The following is a 21,775-nucleotide window of genomic DNA, read 5'->3' as shown; positions in this document are numbered from 1 at the left end:
GTTGGTAACCTAAATGGGTTTGGAATATAACTTGATTTACACTGGAGTTATAAAACACACATGAAATGTCACCATGGACTAATTGTGATAATGAAGTGCTACTTGAAATATTCTTAAACAAATTATTTCAAACCTACTTGTGAGATGCTTTTATTACACCACTCGATTTAAATACATCGTTATTAGGATTTTAATTTCTTAATTCTGAGAATTCGCCGGTATTAAACATACTGATATGTATGTTAATTTGTAGGCATGATTATCTAAATTGGAATACAAAGTGACACAACTTAACAAGGAAATACAACTAAAAAATTAACTTTCTAAAGCAGATACTTTGTAACAATATATTTTATGTGATATATAACTATATAACAACTATATGACATCGTGTATTTGATTATTGAGTTGTTATTAAGTCAGTTACTTTGATTTGAACATCATTTTTTTACATTTGAACTTTCGAAATATTATATTGTTTATTTGTGTTATCATGATTAAAGATTGTCTTATAATATCATCATTTCATAAAACTCGTGAAATCGCGGGTCTTTAACTAGTAAATATAAATTAAGGAGTAAATTACAGTATAAATTATTAATATTAATTATTAATTAATTTATAAAATATAAATTATAAAATTAAAACAGAAGACCCAAGGATACGCTAACAAAAAAAGGGTGGCCGCAGAACTGAACAGCGGCAGATGCTCCACCTGTATTTCCGACGACAATGGCAGCAGCAGCACTACCATCGCTTTTAGGAAAAGCTCTTCATCTCCACCTTCATAAAACCCTTCCGGCTGCCGTATGTTTACTCATACGACGACCCTGTTACACCGCCACCGCCTCCCAATCTCCTCGCCCAATCAGAACCCCACCTTCCACTTCAACTAATAAATATGATGATAACCCCTCTTTGTTGTCAACCCCAAAACGGCTTCCACCACCAATTGACCCTAATCGACAAAACGATCCTGATTATCGTAAATGGAAGGATAAAGAAGCTCAAATATTCTTAGATATTGACCCCATCACTCTTCTTATCAAAGATATCCTTCATTCCAACAGGTTAACGTGTTTAATTTATTTTCAATTTTTAATTTGATTGATTGATCATTTGATGGTTAGGAAATGAGTCTTTATTATCTGCTTATTAACCATCCAAGATAACTTAGTGGTTTGGGTCTTCAAATCACACTAGTAGCATATTTGGGGTCACTAGGGAAAACGGTTAAAAAGGGTACCCGGTTAGGTGTTTTCCCGTTTATTATTTTCTGCTTATTGCTTATAATCTACATGATCATTCCTAAAAACTCTTTTAAAAAGAGTTTAGCTTATCATTATAAAAGTAATAAACAGTTGCAAATAAGCAGGTTAAGGGTGCGTTTGATAAAACTGAATGATTTAGTGCTGAATGATTCAGAATCTGAATCGTCCAGAGCCTCTGAATAAAGTTTGCTCTGAATGAAAATAAGCTGTTTGATAATCATTTAGAATGAACGATATGAACTGACTAAAACTACCTTATTAACGTGTGACATGAATAAAAAATTTAATATACTTATTAGTTAGGTGATCTGGATATGATTTGAGGAGAATTATATGGATAATTTAGGCTCTTAATGGTTAAGAGAGTGTTTCATCTCTGAATGGTTCAGCGCTGAATTCTGAACCATTCAGCACCATATGTCTTTCAGAGGTGACAAACAAACGCACTGAATGCTGAATGGTTCAGCATTCAGTGCTGAACCATTCCATTAAGAGGCAAACAAACGCACCCTAACTCTTTCAACTAATAATGTTTAATTAATGTAGATTGAAAGTGTAACTATGTCTTTTATAATTGTAGAATTATAAATCTGCGCCAACGAAACATTGCTTCAACGGCATCCCCTCACCTTGTGTGTTGGGGCTGGGGTTAGGTCATGGGTTCGAGCCTCGCTCTGCCCATGCTATTAATTAATCTACCTGAAATATGGATATCCAGATTGACCTCAGGGGGGGTTTCTCCCGGATCCATTCAGGATTCAAATCCGGTCCGCCTGCCCCTCGGGATGGTTAAAGGATCGGGTTCCTGTAATGCGATTTGGGTTTCATCCCGAACGCGTGTGTGTGCAAATAATGAGTGTCGTTGAAATAATTGATACACTGATGCAAAAGCTTGCCGTTCAAAAAAAAAAAGAATTATAAATCTGCAGTTGGTTAACTAACCGAAAATATACACTATGCACGAATTACAAAATAATAATTATAATCATAATTTAAAGTTGCCTATTCTTCTACTAGGTATATGGATGGACAGCGACTCACTCCAACAGACGAGAAAATGGTGGTGGAGAAGGTTCTTGCGTATCATCCTCATTCTGAAGATAAGATTGGGTCTGGCCTTGATTCTATTATGGTATAATTTATTTTATTGCACATCTTTTTTGGTTCTTGTTCATTTGATTTCACATAACCGCGCTCAACTATGACCATTTGGTCACGTTACTTAGCATACGTGTGTGTGACTTAGCTACATCATGTGTGTAGAAAGTGTGCTTGAGTATTGTTTGTTAAGATGTGACTGCAATTCGAGGACATATTGTAAGTGGTTAGAGTGTTAATTCATGACCATTAATGTTTAGTTGACTAGCGGGGTATATATGAAATAATGGACATTCGAACATCATTAGATGCCACTTGGATATAATATATAGAAGGTAGCAGGAGCAACGTATTTTTTAGCACGATTGTAGTCGTTAGTCCGTTACTCTTTGTTGCTTTTGAGTGTTGGATATCGTCATTCACGAGGGTGACAATTATCTTCTCCTGTTGATGGCCAATCTGTGCTAATATGGCTTTTGCTTATTTAGGTAATAAAATAAGTACACAGTTGCTTACTTGGTACCACAACTAATTTGGTCATCATCGAATAGGTAAACCTGCATGCTTAAAGATTTACCTCTTACCTGTCCCTGAATAAGCCCATTATAGTTAGGCAAAGTTGCATATGTATTGATATAAAGAAACCCTATTCCAAGGCCCGGTTCTAAAACACTCAGGCTTAGATATATAGCCCTGAAGGCTTGCTCATGTGGGCCTGGTACCTAAGTTTGCTACTGTTAGGGGGTGTTTGGCTTAGTGATTTGAGAGTGATTTTTTAATTATTGCGATTGCAAGACGTGGATAATTTTTTTCCAGTGTTTGGGAAGAAAAAATTAAACTTGCTTTTCTGCGTTTTAATTGCCTCAAATCGCTGTTTTGAAACAGTGACATAGGCCTTACTGCAACCAAAACGCATTATCTATTTCTTGTCAAATTTACTTAAGTACCCTCAAAGACTCCTGCCTTATGCTACGTGGCAGTTTTACCCGCTACGTATTGCCACACCAAAAGCTTACTGCACCCATTAATTTATTTATATTTTGTTTTATATTATCTTTTAATAGTAAAATGTACATACACGTTTTTACTAATATATGTATACCGTATACTACTTCAATTACAAAATGTTTTATTACATATAAGATATGTAAATTTATTATTTAAAAGGAATACCCTTAAATTACAAAATGTTTTATTACATATAAGATATGTAAATTTATTATTTAAAAGGAATACCCCTTTTGGTAATTTTACATGGTAAGTTATCAAATAATCTGATATTCCAAACACTCAAAAAATCAATTATCTAATTATTGCGATATCAAACAACCTAATCAAATCCAAACAACATTAAACTAAATCACGTTTTGATACAGCTGATTATTTGATTATGATTATTTAAAACGCATAATCATTTTTCAAAGCGCTAAGCCAAACACCCCCTTAATTTCGAATGTCATATTCTTATAAAAGCATAAAATCATCTATGAAAATGACTTATTTCTTATTTAATTTAAAGGTTAGTTTGTATTTGTATTTTCTTACGTAGATTGCACTTCCATCTTTGTACCTTAGTTCCCCTTTTTGCCAACAAAGTATAGATAATCATTGATTCCAATTCATTCATTTTGTATGTTGTTCTCTTGAGATTCAAATTTTATACTTACGTTTTTCACGAAATTAATCCACTGCAACTTTTAGAGGGCAAAGATGTCACTTTAAATCAGAATTGATTAATAAAAAACAATTTAAGCAAAGAATTATATTAATTACTTAAACTTACAATAATAGGAATACAACAATTCGTACCTAGGATGGGAAGGTTTCGTATCACTATATTAGGCAACTTTAGCATGAATTTCAATCATGTCAAAACTTAAATCTTTTTGCCTTTGAATTAACTTTGTGCCCCGTCTTATAAATCTTTTGCAACCATGCCAAAACTTAAAATTGTGCTGATAACACCCTTAAAGTAGTATGAACTTCTACTCTTGTACTCTTAATATTACAAATACCTATCCCTATACCTCAAACTAATTTAATTGATAAATTTACTGCGAACTGCTCAAAACTAAAGTTAATTTAACCATCACCATATGTATCATCGTACTAGCAGGGTATCCGCTTAAAGCAGTAGGGTACTTTGTTTAGTCTCATTATATAACTGAAATAAATTGTGATTTCGTCGATACAAGTTACGGGTTTTTAGATCTGTCGCTTCGATTTGTCTGTATATGTATATTCCCAGCACCTTAAATTGAAGAGGTTCATTATATTATATGGCCCTATATTTAATTTGTGTCGTCTTTGAATAATCTTTTTCATTTGGTTTTTCGTTTGTTTTTACTGTTTACTAGGAAAGGAAGAGGGGGGTGGGTTACTTTTAACTTACATCCATTTATTAAAAACTAAAAATTATAGAATATTTAACAAGTCGTACATAGGTAAATAGGTAATTTCACCCTGAAACACAACTATTCATCAGGTTTGAAATCCATATCACTGAATAAAGGGTGAATATTTCTTAACCAAAGATGTATTAAAATATTACTTATCTTTTATTTGTAGTAAAAAGATAAAGCCCTTGAAACAATATTCCCATTTTTCTACTAACTTTTGTCTTGTTTTATAATGTAAATTTAGGACACGTTAGAACTTGATGCTTTTCTACTGCCATGCGTTGTCATATTCTCGTTTCGTTGATACTTGTCACATTTGATTCTATTACATTAAAATTGTCTTAAATAAATTTTTTCTATCATATTAATGACAAACACATGAATGTGCAGTTTAGTTAGTTTATTTTTGGAATGCTTGATCCATGTCACATAATCTTGCAATAGACTTTTTTGTTAAATACTTTGTAACATAGACATCTCTGCCTTTTGGGATTAAAAATCAGCCCAATAATGTGGATCCATTGAACAAACAAACTCTTCACCCTTTTGATGGCTAAGAACTGGTCTTCTCATTGTTAATTACCAAAACTTGACATTTTGAGATCGCTATTAATTCTTTATTGGTAATCATACCCACCTCTTAATTCAACTTAGTAGCACCAAATAAAGTTGTTGATTACTAAGCCTGACAAACGGGTCGGGTTGGGTTGAGACCCAAATGGGTTTGGGTCAAAACAGGTCATGGGTAGAAGGGGTGTCAATATTCGAACGGTTCGAACGGGTCAGGTCCAAACGGGTTGGGACGGGTCAATACCCATTTTTTCTTATAAAATTTTTTCTTTAAAAAAATTTAATTTTTATTTTTATTTTTATTTTTTATTTTTATTACTTTTTTCTAAAAACTAATTTTTACGGAGTAATTTTTTTTTTTGTGTTTATTTTTTTTGAACTTTTTAATTTTTCAATTTTTATTATTTTCTAAGGTTTTTTTTCATTTTTTTGTTGTTTTTTTTTTCTTCATATAATGGGTTGGAAATGGGTTTCAACAGGTCTAAATGGACCTAACATATTGAAGGACTAAAGATGGGTCAATATTGGACCCATTCCCTTTGCTTTCTCGAGACCCAATGGACTCAAATGGTTGACCCAATGGACCTAACTTTTGGTGTATAGGTCTTGATCATCAGGTATATTGATTACATTGACAATCATTCTTTGCCTGTCTATTTCACTAAAAGTCTTTGTCCGTGATATCTTGACCGCTATTGTCCCAAAACAGTTGTCTGAGTAGACCCGATTGAATATCTTGACTTGACTTATATTTTCTAAGTTTTGTAACAATAATTTCTTACTCTTAACTTTAAAAAATTCTTTATTTTGAGTATTTCTTTTTATTTTAACAATTATCTCTTGCTCTCAACTTTAACAATTTCTTTATTTTGAAGGTTGATCGGCATCCACAGTTCAGAAACTCAAGGTGCTTATTTGTTGTGAGAACTGATGGTATATGGATTGACTTCTCGTACCAGAAATGCATTCGATCATACATTAGACAAAAATACCCTTCTTATGCTGAACGATTCATAAAAGAACATTACAAACGCAGTAGTACTTAAATTTTGTATGCTCTTTCGATTGACCGAACCCAAAGTCAGTGATCTGATCATTGGTAACCCACATACCATTATGTTTGGATTCAGAAGGAAATCTTGAAACCATAGACACATCTCGGACTTTGTTCGACGACCCGCTCCATTGGTGGTAGATTTCAAACACATTTTGTCAATGGTAGTAGATAATGGTTGTTAGAAATGGGAACAATTTAGTAAAGAAATCGATTGTAGTTGAAATATTGAATTTTGTTGACTTGTATTAATGTTTCCTTGGTTATGTCCTAAGTAAATGTTTTTTTCTTGATTTGAGTTTTTATATTATACATTAGTTGAATTATTATTTATATTATATTATACGTTAGTTGAAAGTGTAAAAGGAGTATCTGGACTGATTTGTTTGCAAGGAAGTTGATTGTTTTTTGTCCCTTCATTTTGAACGGATATGGTTATTCCATTGTCAAATTTTAATGTTTTTTTTTTCCTTCCAAAAATAACGAGAACTTTATAATCAAGGTAAATTCATCGAAAAGGTAAATTCATCGAAAGATAAAAGAGTCAACAAATTTACTTTCGATTCACGGCTAGGCTCAAAACTAGAAAAAAAAAGCTCCAAAGAAGAGAAGTAATAGACTGTATCTACAAGCGATATGAACATATCGAAGACTAAACAAAACAAAAACCAATCTAAACAATAGAGAAATACCCTCGTTACAACCACTAAAACCTATCTAAAAAAACACGATCTAACAATAAACACAATATCCAAACCAATGATAATAAAAATATCCAAATACACAAGAACAACAAAACGTACTCGAGCTAACAAAACGAGGACAATTAACTCCCTTTAGGTCTTGATCTGTCAACCTTTCCATTTATCGTGTCGAGACATAATTGTGATTAGCTGTGCAGGATTTTGTTGCTGCATTTGTTGATTCATCGATAGAAAGGACTCTAGATGTTAACTTGAAGATTGGTGAGTTGATGTTATTTTAAGATGTGAAAGTTCAGGGTGCTTGGTGTTATATATTTCCGTGACAAATACGAGAAGACCAAGTAGTCATCAAGGACTTGGTGTGTAAATAGGATATTTATGCCCTATATGGCTATATATAAATACCCTTATTCATTATTTGAGATTATTATTCTCTCATTCTGAAAGGGTTTATGTTCTTTGATTTACATCTTCATATTCTGTATTCAATTTCTTTTTGATAGAGTTCATCATCTTGATGTTCGTTAAGTTATAGATGGCCTGTGTTTATTTCTCAAACGTTTAGTTTGGAAATTGTTTTGTATTCGTTCTATTTCTGGAGAGATTCTTATATTCGGCGCGTTGATTTAATCAATCGGCCCGACATTGTTCACATTGTTTTTGTACTCACTTTATTGTTCTTTACAAGTAGCAGAGTCCATTAAAAATGACGTTTTAAACTAAAAATGATAAGTTGAGATTTTTTATTATTGTTTCATTTCCAACAAATGATATACCGAGTATTTTTGCCTATTTAAATACTATACTACTGCGCGTAATTTTTTTTTAAGAGAACGCTAAACGTAACTCTCTGAGCCTGGGACGGATTTTGAACAACATTGGTAGAGGGGCCAAAATCGTTTTAATATTATTTTAGAGGGGCCACGACATAAAATATATACTTTATATATCCTTGTAGTAGAAATTTACACTAATAGCACAAAGTTTTGGGAGGGCCATGACCCATCCATGCCCCCAAAAGATCCGTCCTTGCTCTGAGCTATATTTAGTATACCACATTTAAGTTTTAAAACTCTGTTGAATTAAATACAAAACACAAATATTTATTTTATAATGACTTCCCTTATTTATTTCCTTATATAATTTTGGTATTAGTATTATTTAATTTTTAAATATGGAATTAATTTATATATAGAACGCTTAAACGTATCCTTAGGGCTACGTTTATCGATATTCTTTTTTAAACATTAGAAGGCAGCGCATATTATAATGTGACACTTTTTAGCTATAATCCGACACTTTATTTACTTACTTATGTAGTTAATGTAATAGTTCCTAAATTATTGAAAGTGAGTCACGAAATTTATGAGAAAGTATATTATGGACGGGAGTTTAATCTTCATTCGATTTTGGGAGGAAATGATCATGTTACAATTCATTTATTGGAGTGTCTTATTTATGGATGTAAGTAGTCTTATATTTTTTATATAAATCATCAAAAACTATAAAACATAATCTTCATTCGATTTTGGAAGGAAAGTTACAATTCATTTATTGGAGTGTGTTATGGATGCAAGTAGTCTTATACGGAGTATCTTTCATATAAAGCACCAAAAATTATAAACCATGAGAAAATCAGTATTTTTATACTATAAAAATGAAGGCCATTAACTTAGTCTTTTTTAGGTTAATGCGGGGTAGTTTACCTACTCGAATCAATCTATCGTTACGAGGCCTGGAATTTGACGACATTTCTTGTCCTAGCTGCGGTTATAGTGATGAAAGTAATAATCACGTTTTCTGTTTGTGCACAACTCAAAAACTGTGAGGAAAATTAGATTATGGTCAGACTGTGATATGTTGATTTGTATTTCTCTGTTCGAGTGGTTGATATGGATCGATGGCCTGGACTATTTAGCTGAGGTGCAAAACATCATATTCGTTATATCGATGGCTACAGTTTGGTTATTACAACGATTGCAAAACACCAACATTTTTAGTACTTCTCTTATGAAACATGAAATTTTCGATTGTATTCATAGTTTTTCTTACTATTATTTATTATCCATATATACTATTTTAAAAAGTTGTCTACTACTCCGTAAGGTTTACTATTCCCTTCGGATGGACTTGTCCTTTCACATATTCTTTTTATAGTATTTTGGTCATTTTCGTCCTTACGCACAAGCTTGTTAGTTCAAAAATAGGGGTTGTTGTTGGAATTTATGGTTATGTAAATCTATGTTATCTTCTTACTTTTTTACTTTTTTGCTAGAAGTCTTTTTATATAATTTCGTATCCTTTTTTATATAAAATAAAAACCTATTTTGAGTTTATAGAAGAAAAAACAATCTTAGTTAAAGGGAAATAACATAACATACTCAAATAATTTAGGAATTTAAAAACCTCAATTAAATGGTTCAAGTGGGAGCCATAGATTAATTTGTGTTCGTTGTGACCTGTTTTTTTAATTATTACGAAGCATAAAGTTCACTAATAATTTAATCACACTTGCTTAGAAACACGGCTAAAATATATGCTACTTTTACTCTACCCCACAACTACATCAACCACCATGTGCTCATTGCTTATCTTCTACTCATGTTTCTTGATCTCATTCACCGTTAATGGAGAAACCACCGGCAAGACCATTTTTCTCTTGGCCGGCCAGAGCAACATGGCCGGCCGTGGTGGTGTCATAAACGACAAATGGGACGGTTACGTCCCTCCTCAATCATCCCCCAACCCATCTATCTTTCGTTTAAGTGCCGATCTTAACTGGCAACCAGCTTCTGAGCCTTTACACCGCGACATTGATTATTATCGAGCGTGTGGTGTGGGCCCAGGGATGGCTTTTGCTAATTCATTGCTGAAAAGGGATTCTAGCATTGGTGTTGTGGGGTTGGTTCCTTGTGCGGTAGGTGGAACCAATATTAGCGAGTGGGCTCATGGTGGTCAGCTTTATAACCAGTTGATTAAGCGGGCTAATGCTGCGTTGAACGATGGTGGTACGATTAAAGGGTTGTTGTGGTATCAAGGTGAGAGTGACACGGTGTATCGAGAGGATGCTGAGCTGTATAAACGGAGATCGGAGAGGTTTTTTGATCATGTTCGGGCTGATCTTCTTTTGCCTACACTTCCAATAATTCAGGTATCATCTTTCTGTCTGATATATACTTTAGGTATAATGATATTAATTTTAATTGAATAATTGATTACATTATGGTTACCTCAGTTAATTACTTTATTAATTTTTCGATTAGAATGTCCACATTCTGGGTGGGGGTGTAAATGAGTCAAGCTGAATTCGAGCTCGACTAGACTCGAGCTCGGCTCGTTTAGAAGTTGCTGAGCTTGAACTCAAGTTCGGCTCGGTTCGAGCTTAACATATAAAACTCGAGCTCGACTCGTCTAAATTTAAGAAAACTCGAGTTTGGCTTGATCTCGACTCTTTTATTTAATATTATTATGATTTGTTTAATTATAATATTTATTTAGTTATTCCATACAGTACTTTTTAATCACATATGATGCGATTACTTATTACTATATTTTATACTTTATAAAAAAATAATACTAACTATTATCCAATTATTTAGTATATTATAATTGAAAAAAATTATTAATTAACGTATATTAATGAAAAGCTCGTTTAAGCTCACGAACTTGTTAGAGCACGATATTAGGCTCGAGTAGCTCCGCTCATTTGCACCTCTAAAAAATTTTAAGCAAAAAAGTTATGGATTTTTTTTATTGCCCCTAACCCAACAGCCCATGACTCAAAAGTCATACATCTTTTTGTCCAAAAGACTCCATATTTTACCAAAAAGACTTCATATTTGCCGAAAAGTCATTATAGTTTACCCAAAAACCTCAATAATTTGTCCAAAATCCTCCATATTTTGCTCTCAACCCAAAAGCTCATAACCTAAATGGTGTATTTTCATGGAAGAATGAAAGAAAAAAAGTTGCAGTAAATGCGAACGTTCTTAAAAAAAAATTTCGTCTCCTGTTGAATTTTTTTTTTCTTTTTTCTAAACTGCGGATATACATACTTTACTTGTATATTTTTACTTCACATATCGGATTTCATTGTTCTTTCTGGTCGGAGGTCCCTAGGAAGCAGCCTCTCTGCTCTACAGAATAGGGAGGGACGACTTCCTCAACCTGGGGACCGATAGGTATCCTGGGTAGAAAAATGACTTCCCTTTTACTTTAGGGTAGAGGAAAGGACTGCCTACATCTAACCTCTCCCATACTCCACTTTAGTGGAATTGGGTATTGTTGTTGTTGTTGTATATTTTTAAAAACATCGAATTGTATGTCATGTGACACTTAAAGTCAGTACCATGTGACCAGTTTACAGATTATAAGTGGTCAGTTACATACAATTACAAAAATTGAAAATTTGATTCATACGATAATATATTCATGGGTAAAATAATTATACTATTTTAAGCATTCAACAAATTTTAATATATCTAATATCGAGTATTTAATATTTTATTGATAGCAATGTAGAGTAATTTTTTAGTGATGACGTCATAGGTGGCGTTGGCATCTGGGGCAGGGCCGTACATTGAGATAGTAAGAGAGGCACAGTTAGATACGTGGCTAGTGAATTTAAAGACCGTTGATGCAAAGGGGCTGGGCCTTGAACCAGACAGGTTGCACCTGACCACAACATCTCAGGTTTCACTTGGTGAAATGTTAGCCCAAGTCTTCCCCCAAGCCCATCATTCATCTTCTTTCACCAGTGATGCTTCAACCACCCCACATAATTTTATTATACAATTTTTTAACATTAATCTGGTCCATATACTTTTTTCTTTAGTTATCGGCAACTCATTCCGGTAAGGATTTGTCATATTATTGGAGTAGCATTCTTTTTTATATTTTAGACTAGCTGTTTTTTAAGGTGGGCTATGTGATGAACTGATGATCATACAAGACCTCAAAATGGGGTTAAAAATGTTTGTGCAATGTAATATCTTGATTGTAAATTGAAAACAATAAAGAAAGAATCGGAGATGGAGGCCTTTCACAACAACAACAACAACAACAAAAAAAAAAAAAAAAAAAAAAAAAAAAAAAAAAAAAAAAAAAAAAATTGAGATGGATGTTTGTTACAAACAAAAATTCGAGTTGGGCCAAATTAATCATGGCTATCCATTCGTGCACAAGGTGTGGTTATTTTTTATTTTATATATATATATATATTTTTTTTGACATGGTAGTTTTTGAAAATGTGTTTACAAAACTAGAAATTTTGAAAAAAAAAATTCCAAAACTAGTAAAACCGGAGTTTGAAACTCCGGTTTGTCACTTGTCATCTCAAACCGTCGTTTGAAAGTTCAGTTTGTGTCTATGCCACCCAAATCGGAGTTTGAAACTCCGGTTTGCTTATGTGACATTTTTTTTTAGATCTTGTGCTTTTGAGATAGAGATCTTTGAAAGTCGAGTAAAATTTATAGAATAGTATATTGGAAAATGATGGATATGAATGAACTCATAATTTTTTATGGGATGATGTGAAAAGAGTAACTCTAACTACTTAGTGTCTTATTTTTATGGACTGATGAGATATCAGGAAAATGAATCTATGGGTTTTAAAGAAAAGGAATAGACATCCAGTTTTAATTGTCTTGGCATGCACAACTCATATCCGATTAAAATATATATATATATATATATATATATATATATATATATATATATATATATATATATATATATATATATATAGAGCTCGTTTACGCTCGCGAGCTTAAACGAGTTCGATATCCAAAGCTCGAACTCGATCTCGTTTATTAAATGATCCCTAACTTGTGATTGAGCTCGAGCTCGTTTGGGCTCAGCTCGATTCGAGTTTTTTAACAAGTGGATCTCGAGTAGCTCAAAAGTAGCTTGGCTCATTTACAGAGGCGAGTTTACATATATCCCCGTGGAGTCCTGTGACACCACTAGTTACGAGAATTTTTTTACAAACGATCATTAAAAATTTTACATGACACCACTAAATATAATTTTAGGACCCCATATATTTTTTAAGCTTTAAAATTTTATAGTATGAATCACTAAAAAAATAATTAACCCACTTATGGCTTTATAATATAAGCTACTAATAAATACGGAGCATACAAATATATAAATCAAAAGTGAACCCTTTTTGTTTTTCTTTTTTCATACACGGTAACACAAACACACCTTTTACGCTTTTGTTTAATACGACAAGACCGAATTACGCTTTTATTTTTTAATTTTTGGAAATATTGAAATTACAGTTTACGATACGATTCATTCTCCCTATGTTTTGTTTAATTTTGCAACTCTCAATTCCAATATAACTTGCTTATTCTTTTGAAATGTGTTGTGTGGATAATTATTAGTTATGTTTTTTAAAAGGTCAATGTCAACCCTTAAATAACTCATTTCAGCATCTATAGATTCGAGATAAAAGTCATAAGTTTATCCATTATGCTTTGATGAACATATCGTGGGAGTGGGTATTGTTATTGTTACTGCTTTGATGAACAAAAATATTGGGTGGAGATTAATTTATACGGAGTAAATGATTGTCTAATTTCATATATTGAAAAAAATGTGTTGAATTTTATTAGCAATGATACACTTGTTAATGAATTTTATCGTATGAAACCACGTAAATAAAAGTAAAAGTTGCATTTAGTATTTAGTAGATTGGATATATGATATTTTTGTATTAATGATATGCTTTTGTTTGATGGTGTCTGTAATGGCCCGATTCAATCCGACCCAACCCGACACATTTTTTTTTTGTTTGAGTAAGTTATCGGGAAAAAAAAATTAGGACCACATTGAGTTACGATTCTAGATTCGCCACTGGTCATTTACATCCCCAGTTATCTAAAAAAATACACTAGATCTAAAAAAAATGCCACCTAGGCAAACCTGAGCTTCAAACTCCGATTTGGGGTGACATGGACACAAACCGAATTATCAAACGCCGGTTTGGGATGACAAGTGGCAAACCGGAGTTCCAAACTCCGGTTTTACTAGTTTTGTAATTTTTTTCGAAATTCCTAGTTTTGTAAACACCTTCTCAAAAACTACCATTTACAAAAAAAAAAACTTGTGCGATCATCCCATGTGCCTCAAATGCATCGGGAATTTGGTCTTCCATCTTAAGAACGATAAGCTTGATTCATGACGATTACTCACTAAATGCTTCTCTCTTTAACATAAAAATTGGCGACGGTTTCAATGTTAACTTTTTGTTCGATCCATGGATTAACGGTATCTCGCTTGCTTATTGTTTCCCTCGGTTATTGTCACTTGACACAAATACGCATGCCACTGTTGCGTCCAGGTTTGTTGATAATACGTGGATTTCACATGACGAAGGGACGCCTGATATGGATTTGAAGTGGAGAATTTGAATTTTCTTAACAACCTCCTTACCTCGATTTCTTTCACACAGGATCCTGAATCATCCCCCAATCCATCTATCTTTCGTTTAAGTGCCGATCTTAATTGGCAACCAGCTTCCGAGCCTTTACACCGCGACATTGATTATTATCGAGCGTGTGGTGTGGGTCCAGGGATGGCTTTTGCTAATTCATTGTTGAAAAGGGATTCTAGCATTGGTATTTATCAAACACTTCCGTCAAGAAGTCAACGTATCCGTCATCAACCACAATTCCACCTAATAATAAGCATATACATGCACATATCACAATTCATTCATACATAGTCTTTAAGACCCAAATTCGCTAGGGTTTACTCTATTGACCCATAATCATTTTGACACCATTTAGACAAAAACACAAGTCTTACAACATGGGTCTTTCAATTTCACATTCAAAACATAAATTACCCAATTAACCCAAGTACTTAAGTACTTACTTCCCAAAACTACACATTACCAATATAACTAATAGACAAAATTTGTCTTATTTGTTATGAATAGTACTATTCAATTTTTCACTTTTCACAAACCTAACCCCCTAACTTCCATTAAAATACAAATTGAACCCTCACTTTATACATATGTTCTAACTTATTATTTATTCCATCACTAACACCAAAAATTTGTCTTATTTGTTATAAATAGTACTATTTAATTTTTCACTTTTCACAAACCTAACCCCATAACTTCCATTAAAATACAAATTGAACCCCCCACTTTATACCTATATTCTAACTTATTATTTATCCCATCACTACACCAAAAAAACTGAATAATAACACTCACCACGCTTTACCGACTTGTACACTGCGCTCAAACAGTAGGACCCACATAGGCCACTACTGCGCTACATTTTTTTTTGTCTCCAACGATAAAAGAAACAACTTTCTTAAAAGGAACAACCCTTCAATGCTACCAAAAGATGTCGAAAAACATTCTTTTTTACAAAATAGATCAACTAACTTTAACGCTAAAAGAAGCAACTTTCACAAAAGGAACAACCCTTCAATGTTAGATGTCGAAAAAAAATTCTTTTTTACAAAATAGATCAAGACTTTTTTTTAACTCGCATTGAAAATGAAGCCCCCGGCGCGAAGCGAGGGCTCCACAACTAGTTTTGACCAATTATCAAGATTAGTCACCAATTTACAACATAAGCCAAGTATTTTAAGTACTTAACCCACCAACACAAGTGACTAACACTATTTTTGACCCAAATCAAGTTAACACCCAATTTTGACTTACCAAGATGTTCTTATGAACATTTAGACAACAAGACATAAGTAATCAAGTGATTAATCTTCCATTTACAAGAATAATTTCCCCCAAATTCGTCATCAAACCTAAAACCCACAACAATAGGGTTTATACACCCAAACTTACACCAAAACCCCCAAATTTCAAAGGAAATTGGGTTTATACACACCACTAACCCAAACCCTAACCTCAAATCCAAATTAGGGTTACTAGGTAACCAAAACCTTGATTACTAACCATAATAACACCATCTATCTATAAATAATTCAAATTTAAGGGACTAGTTTATCATACCTCAAGCTAGAGTTAAAAACCCCAAATTTCACTAACAAGATGAAAAAGAAAGGAAATAAGAGCTCCAACTATGCTAGCAAGTATCAACGAGCTTGATTCAACCCAAAGACTTAATTACATGTGAAAAACTTCAAGGATTTGTGCTTGACCCACCTCACACACACTCACACCCTTGAAATTTTCTGCACATATGAGGAAATGAGGGGTGTTTAGACTCATCTAGAGACTTACAATGAGTAAAATTACCCTTCTACCCTTCTCCTCTTAAGGTATTTACAAAAATGGGTTCCAAACTAGTCAAAGGGAGTCAACACTTAATTAAATAAATAAATTATTCCTTATAAAAAAATAAGGATGTTACAAATCTGGTCCATATACTTTTTTCTTTAGTTATCGGCAACTTATTCCGGTAAGGATTCTCATCTTGTTGTATAGCATTCTTTTCTTATACAGTACTATTTTAGACTAGCTGTTTTTTAAGGGGGCTATGTGATGAACTAATGATCATACAAGACCTCAAAACGGGATTAAAAATGTTTGTGCAATGTAATATCTTGATTATAAATTGAAAACAAAAGAGAGCGGAAGTTTAGTCTGTATAGTTATTATCAATTTTGTTAGTTGCATATTATAAAGTCAATTCATATGTATGAGAAGAAGATACTCATCCGTCTCAAATTAATAGTTTTTAGTTAATTTTTCTTCTTAACTTTAACTTTAAATAAATTTTTTTTTTGTATTATATAATAAATGATGAAATTTATATGAATAAAGTAAGTTTTATATTACACAAAAAAATTATTAATAGTCAAAGTTATAAAAATAAGCCAACCCTGTACTATTAAACTGAGACGGTAGAAATATTTTAAGTTTAAAATTTTAAATCTAGTTAATAACATCATCTCATAAGAGATTTCACGTTCAAATCTAACTAATAATACCTAGGCGGCCAGTGAAGGTTCAAATATAACTAGATCTGGATCAGCCCGCGCGATGCGGCGGGGCCTTCCGGGTTGAATATTCATATTTAACGTAGCGTTTTGTATTTGTGGAAGTAAAAATGTGTTGCGGTGGGTGTGTTTGGTTACACGTAGTTAATACTTAGTATACCTAATGACATGCGCGTTTTTAACGCCAGAAAAATCGCGTAATTTGTGTTATTTATTATAATATGTATATATATAAAAGATAGCCCGAAATATTTAGCGGTTTTTAAAAAGTGTCCGTTTCACGTATAGTTTGTTGCATTGTGTTCGTAAAATTATTTCGAGTTGAACGGTGGTGTCGGAAAAACTTAACGTGTGGCGAGCGGGCAGATATGGGTCGTTAAAAATTTAGGTAAAGTTTGTTTAAGTGTTTTAATAAAATAAAAATTTTACATTTTGTACCCCTGAAAAGTTGACAATTCTAGCATTGTTTGAGGGGCAGGCATGTAAATTTGTTGTTGTTCGTTTGAAAAGCTTGGTTTGAAAAAAGGACTAAAATTCCCAGCTCATTTAGTATTGTAGGAGTAATAATAATTTTAAATGTTGTATCCCTGAAAAGTTGACAAATGTAGCATTGTTTGAGGGCGAGTTATGTAAATAGGTATGGATAAAACGACTAAAATTCCCTGCTCATTTAGAATTATTGTATGTATTATTGTAGGAGTAAAATAATTTTACATTTTGTATCCCTGAAAAGTTGACAAATCTAGCATTGTTTGAGGGCCAGTTATGTAAATTTGTTGTTGTTCGTTTGAAAAGCTTGGGATGGATAAAACGGCTTAAATTCCCAGCTCATTTATTGTTCGTTTGAAAAGCTTAGGATGGATAAAACGACCCAGCTCATTTAGTATTATAGGAGTAATAATTATGTAATAATAACATAATTAAACTACGTAATTCGAATAAAATTATTTGTCCACTTTGAATAAACTTGTTAGGAAATATCTTATACGGTTACAATTTATCAAAGTCAACTCATAGTTATATAAATTTCCAGGCACTTAACTTTGATATTACTTAATCCAAAATTGAAAAATTAAATTGTAACAAGGGAGTAAGACTTTATTCATTATTTCATGCCAATTTTTTTAATGACAGTTTACAAGCCATTTGATTTGATTTTTAACCCTTCATATTTTGAGTATTTATTCCACCTACTAATTTTCAAAGTATATATTTTAAGATTCGTGGAGGAGGAGAGACATGCTTTAATGAAACTTATCCATTTGATTCCGAAGCCTAAGCTCTTCATAGTGTTGAAGAGGAAGTCCCATTCTATACAATCAAATGCTTTTTCAAAGTCTACTTTAAAAATAAGACCTTTTTGTTTCTTACGTTTTAGTTCGTCTATAATTTCGTTGGCAATGAGTACACTATCTAGGATGTTGCGACCTTTTAGGAATGCCGTTTGTTCGGAACCTATTATTTTATGGATTATTTTTGCGAGACGGTTAGAGAGAAGCTTTGTGAGGATTTTGTAATAGCAACCGATGAGGCATATCGGTCGGTATTCGTTAAATCCTATAGGATTAGATTTTTTAGGAATGAGTGTGAAGAAAGATGCGTTGCAACCCTTGGATATCTCAGAATGCAACCAAAACCAGTCAAGGTGATCCAATCTCCCCATTCTTGTTCATCATTGCAGCCGAAGGGCTTAACATCCTCGTCAAACGTGCCATCACAAAAAACCAATTCCGAGGTATCCGCGTCGGACATGACGAGATTGTTATTTCCCATCTTCAATATGCAGATGACACAATCTTCTTCGGCGAATGGAGCAAACGAAACTCTAAAAACATCGCTAAACTGTTAAAATGCTTCGAAAACATCTCTGGCTTAAAAGTTAACCTAAAAAAAAGTAGCCTCTACGGGATCGGGGTTCCCAAACCGGAAGTGGAAGATATGGCCAAGGCCATCGACTGTTCGGCGGGCTCTACCCCATTCACGTACCTCGGGTTACCTATTGGTGTCCCATCTACTAAAGCATCATCATGGCACCCCATCATTGAAAAATTCGAAAAACGCCTCTCCGATTGGAAAGCCAAAACCATATCCTATGGCGGTCGGCTCACTTTAATAAAATCCGTACTTTCAAGCCTACCACTCTATTATTTCTCCCTATTTCACGCACCTACCAAAGTCATTAACTCTCTAGAAGCAATTAGAAGAAAATTCTTTTGGGGCGGGTCCGAATCAAACAACAAAATTAATTGGATAAAGTGGGAATTAATCTTATCACCATATGACAAAGGAGGGCTTAACATTGGATCCTTATTTTGTAAAAACATTTCTTTACTTTGTAAATGGTGGTGGAGGTTCCACAACGAAAAAACCGCTTTATGGGTAAAAATAATCTCGAGTATTTACGGGGCGGGGGGCGGGGTTTGCACTAACGATTTTTCTAGAAAAGTTTCAGGTAGAACAATTTGGAACGAGATCATTAAAGCAGGGAAAATCGCGGACAACATCGGAATTAGCTTCTCATCCTCGATCAACAAATGCATTGGAAATGGCTCGAACACCAAATTCTGGACCGACATTTGGTGTGGTACGGAACCACTCAACAACCTGTTCCGAAGGCTATACATGCTCGACTCAAACAAAAACGCTTCAGTCGCGGACCGTCTCACACTCTCCAACACAATCACACACGGTTCATGGGCTTGGACTCGTACACCTACCGGACGTGGACTTCGCGAGCTAACTGAACTAAACAATCTCATATCATCCATCTCCCTTACCGAGGCGCCGGATTCATGGAAATGGAACCTCGACCCTTCCGGTTCCTTCTCTACAAAAATGCTATCTCATATCCTTGATAACTTAAAACTCGCAACTTCACACAGTTCGACACCAACACCTAGAAATAAATTCTTACCACAAAAAATCTGCATTTTCATATGGCGTGTCATAAACGGTAGAATACCAACTAGATCCGAACTCGACAAAAGAAATATCGACCTTGACTCAATATTGTGCCCAATTTGCGAAGCGCAAATCGAATCCATAGATCATATCCTCTTTCTATGTCCAAAAACCACTCAAATATGGAGTTCCATTCTACAATGGTGGAAGCTCCCCAACAACTTACTAACTAACTTCTCCGACATTACATCAATCAACCAAAACCTCTCCTCCAATCAAACCGGTACCTCAATTTGGCAAGCCACCAAATGGTCCACCATCTACATCCTATGGAAACACCGCAACTTAAAAGTCTTTAGCAAGAAAGATTGGAACCACGACATCATACTCAACGAAATACAAACACAAAGCTATTCTTGGATCTCAAAAAGAGCAAAAAAATCACCAATCGAGTGGCACCAATGGCTCATAAACCCATCCTCCTACATCTTCTCGGATACACAAAGAACAGGAATCGGCTGAAACTATTCGAATCTCGCATACTCGAATGATCATAGTCATCAAATGTAATCGAGTTGTAATATTCGTTGTATAGTTTATAGGGACTTGTACTTATCCGGTTTATATTAATATAATTTACTTGCTTTTCAAAAAAAAAAAAAAAAAAAAAAAAAAAAAATATTTTAAGATTCGTCCATTTTGAGATACGTGCGTGAGATTAAAATAACTACCCTACATAATCTTCTATCTATCTATCTATACATCTATACATCTATTATAAAGCGCGTGCTATAAATCCTACGTGTCTAACTTCTGGTTAAATTATGACACATGTCAACTCCACATTATACTTTGCCACATGTCACTACATCATTAAATAATAAGATTTTGATAAGATTTATTAAATTTTAAATTTTGATTGATATCAATTCCTAATATATATCCTACATCTCTATCTCTATCTCTATCTCTATCTCTATCTCTACTCTCTACTATATATTATAATAAAAACAATATTACCAGATCATCTTAACTAAAAATACAAATGGCAAAATTTCAACCGTTAGATTCACAAGCAACTTTGATTTAGAACCATTAGATTAAACTTAATAGGAATATTTACAAATATATGAGAGATCAACATGTGTATTACAATAATAATAAAAATATAAATACATAAAAAAATATAAATAAATAAAAATATATAATCAAACGTAGTATTTTTGGATAAGGTATTTGAATGTGCCGATTTTAGGGAACCTAACACTTTAACATCTCCTTGTGTTACCATATTGGTTTATTAGTTCGTAAAGAAATTTCAAGATGCGTAATCCAAATTTCATATGTACTCCTATTAGTTAATATAATCAGTCCTTTGAATTTTCAATTAGATATTCAAAATAGATTTAAAAATAATATATAACGGAGTAGAACATGTTGCTGATTATAGAACGCAATTAGTGTATATACTAATAGGTAAACTTTTGATCACGAACTTAGTAACTTCAAATGAGGTAATCACTTTTTGTATGTATTAGTATTACTAACTTTACACAATATTTTTTTTATCCTCACGATATACAAAAGTTCTATAGATTATACAAAACTTTTATATTTTATTATTTGTTTTTTTAGCCGGATTTCCACGCACACACGCATTTTCGAGCTGAAACCGAACCACATAACAGAGAGTCCCGATCCATCAATTCATACGGGCATGTGAATCGGGTCGAACTCGTGTGTACGGGACCGTAAAACCTCTCTTACAAACTTTTTAATTGAGCCAAGAATCGAACCTTTAACCTTCAACCGTGCCCATTCACTATTTAT

The 21,775-nt window shown here is 33.4% G+C and overlaps 2 protein-coding genes across 2 annotated transcripts; both read left to right on the top strand.

Annotated features, from left to right (window-relative positions):
* Positions 1-670: 670 nt before the first annotated feature.
* LOC139892266 (protein DCL, chloroplastic-like) lies at positions 671-6,685 on the top strand. The gene is made up of 3 exons (XM_071875315.1): positions 671-1,070; positions 2,289-2,403; positions 6,214-6,685. The coding sequence occupies exons 1-3, from the start codon at positions 733-735 to the stop codon at positions 6,382-6,384; spliced, it is 624 nt and encodes a 207-aa protein (XP_071731416.1). The 5' UTR covers positions 671-732; the 3' UTR covers positions 6,385-6,685.
* Positions 6,686-9,671: 2,986 nt separating this feature from the next.
* LOC139889126 (probable carbohydrate esterase At4g34215) lies at positions 9,672-12,021 on the top strand. Its single transcript, XM_071872094.1, has 2 exons — positions 9,672-10,247; positions 11,645-12,021. Exons 1-2 carry the CDS (start codon positions 9,672-9,674, stop codon positions 11,951-11,953), a joined length of 885 nt encoding a protein of 294 aa, XP_071728195.1. The 3' UTR covers positions 11,954-12,021.
* Positions 12,022-21,775: the final 9,754 nt, after the last annotated feature.

The sequence above is a fragment of the Rutidosis leptorrhynchoides genome, chromosome 2 (assembly GCF_046630445.1).
Source record: "Rutidosis leptorrhynchoides isolate AG116_Rl617_1_P2 chromosome 2, CSIRO_AGI_Rlap_v1, whole genome shotgun sequence".
Taxonomy (NCBI): Eukaryota; Viridiplantae; Streptophyta; class Magnoliopsida; order Asterales; family Asteraceae; genus Rutidosis; species Rutidosis leptorrhynchoides.
Note: the sequence above shows the minus strand (reverse complement) of the source record. Positions and strands in the feature narration are given on the sequence as shown.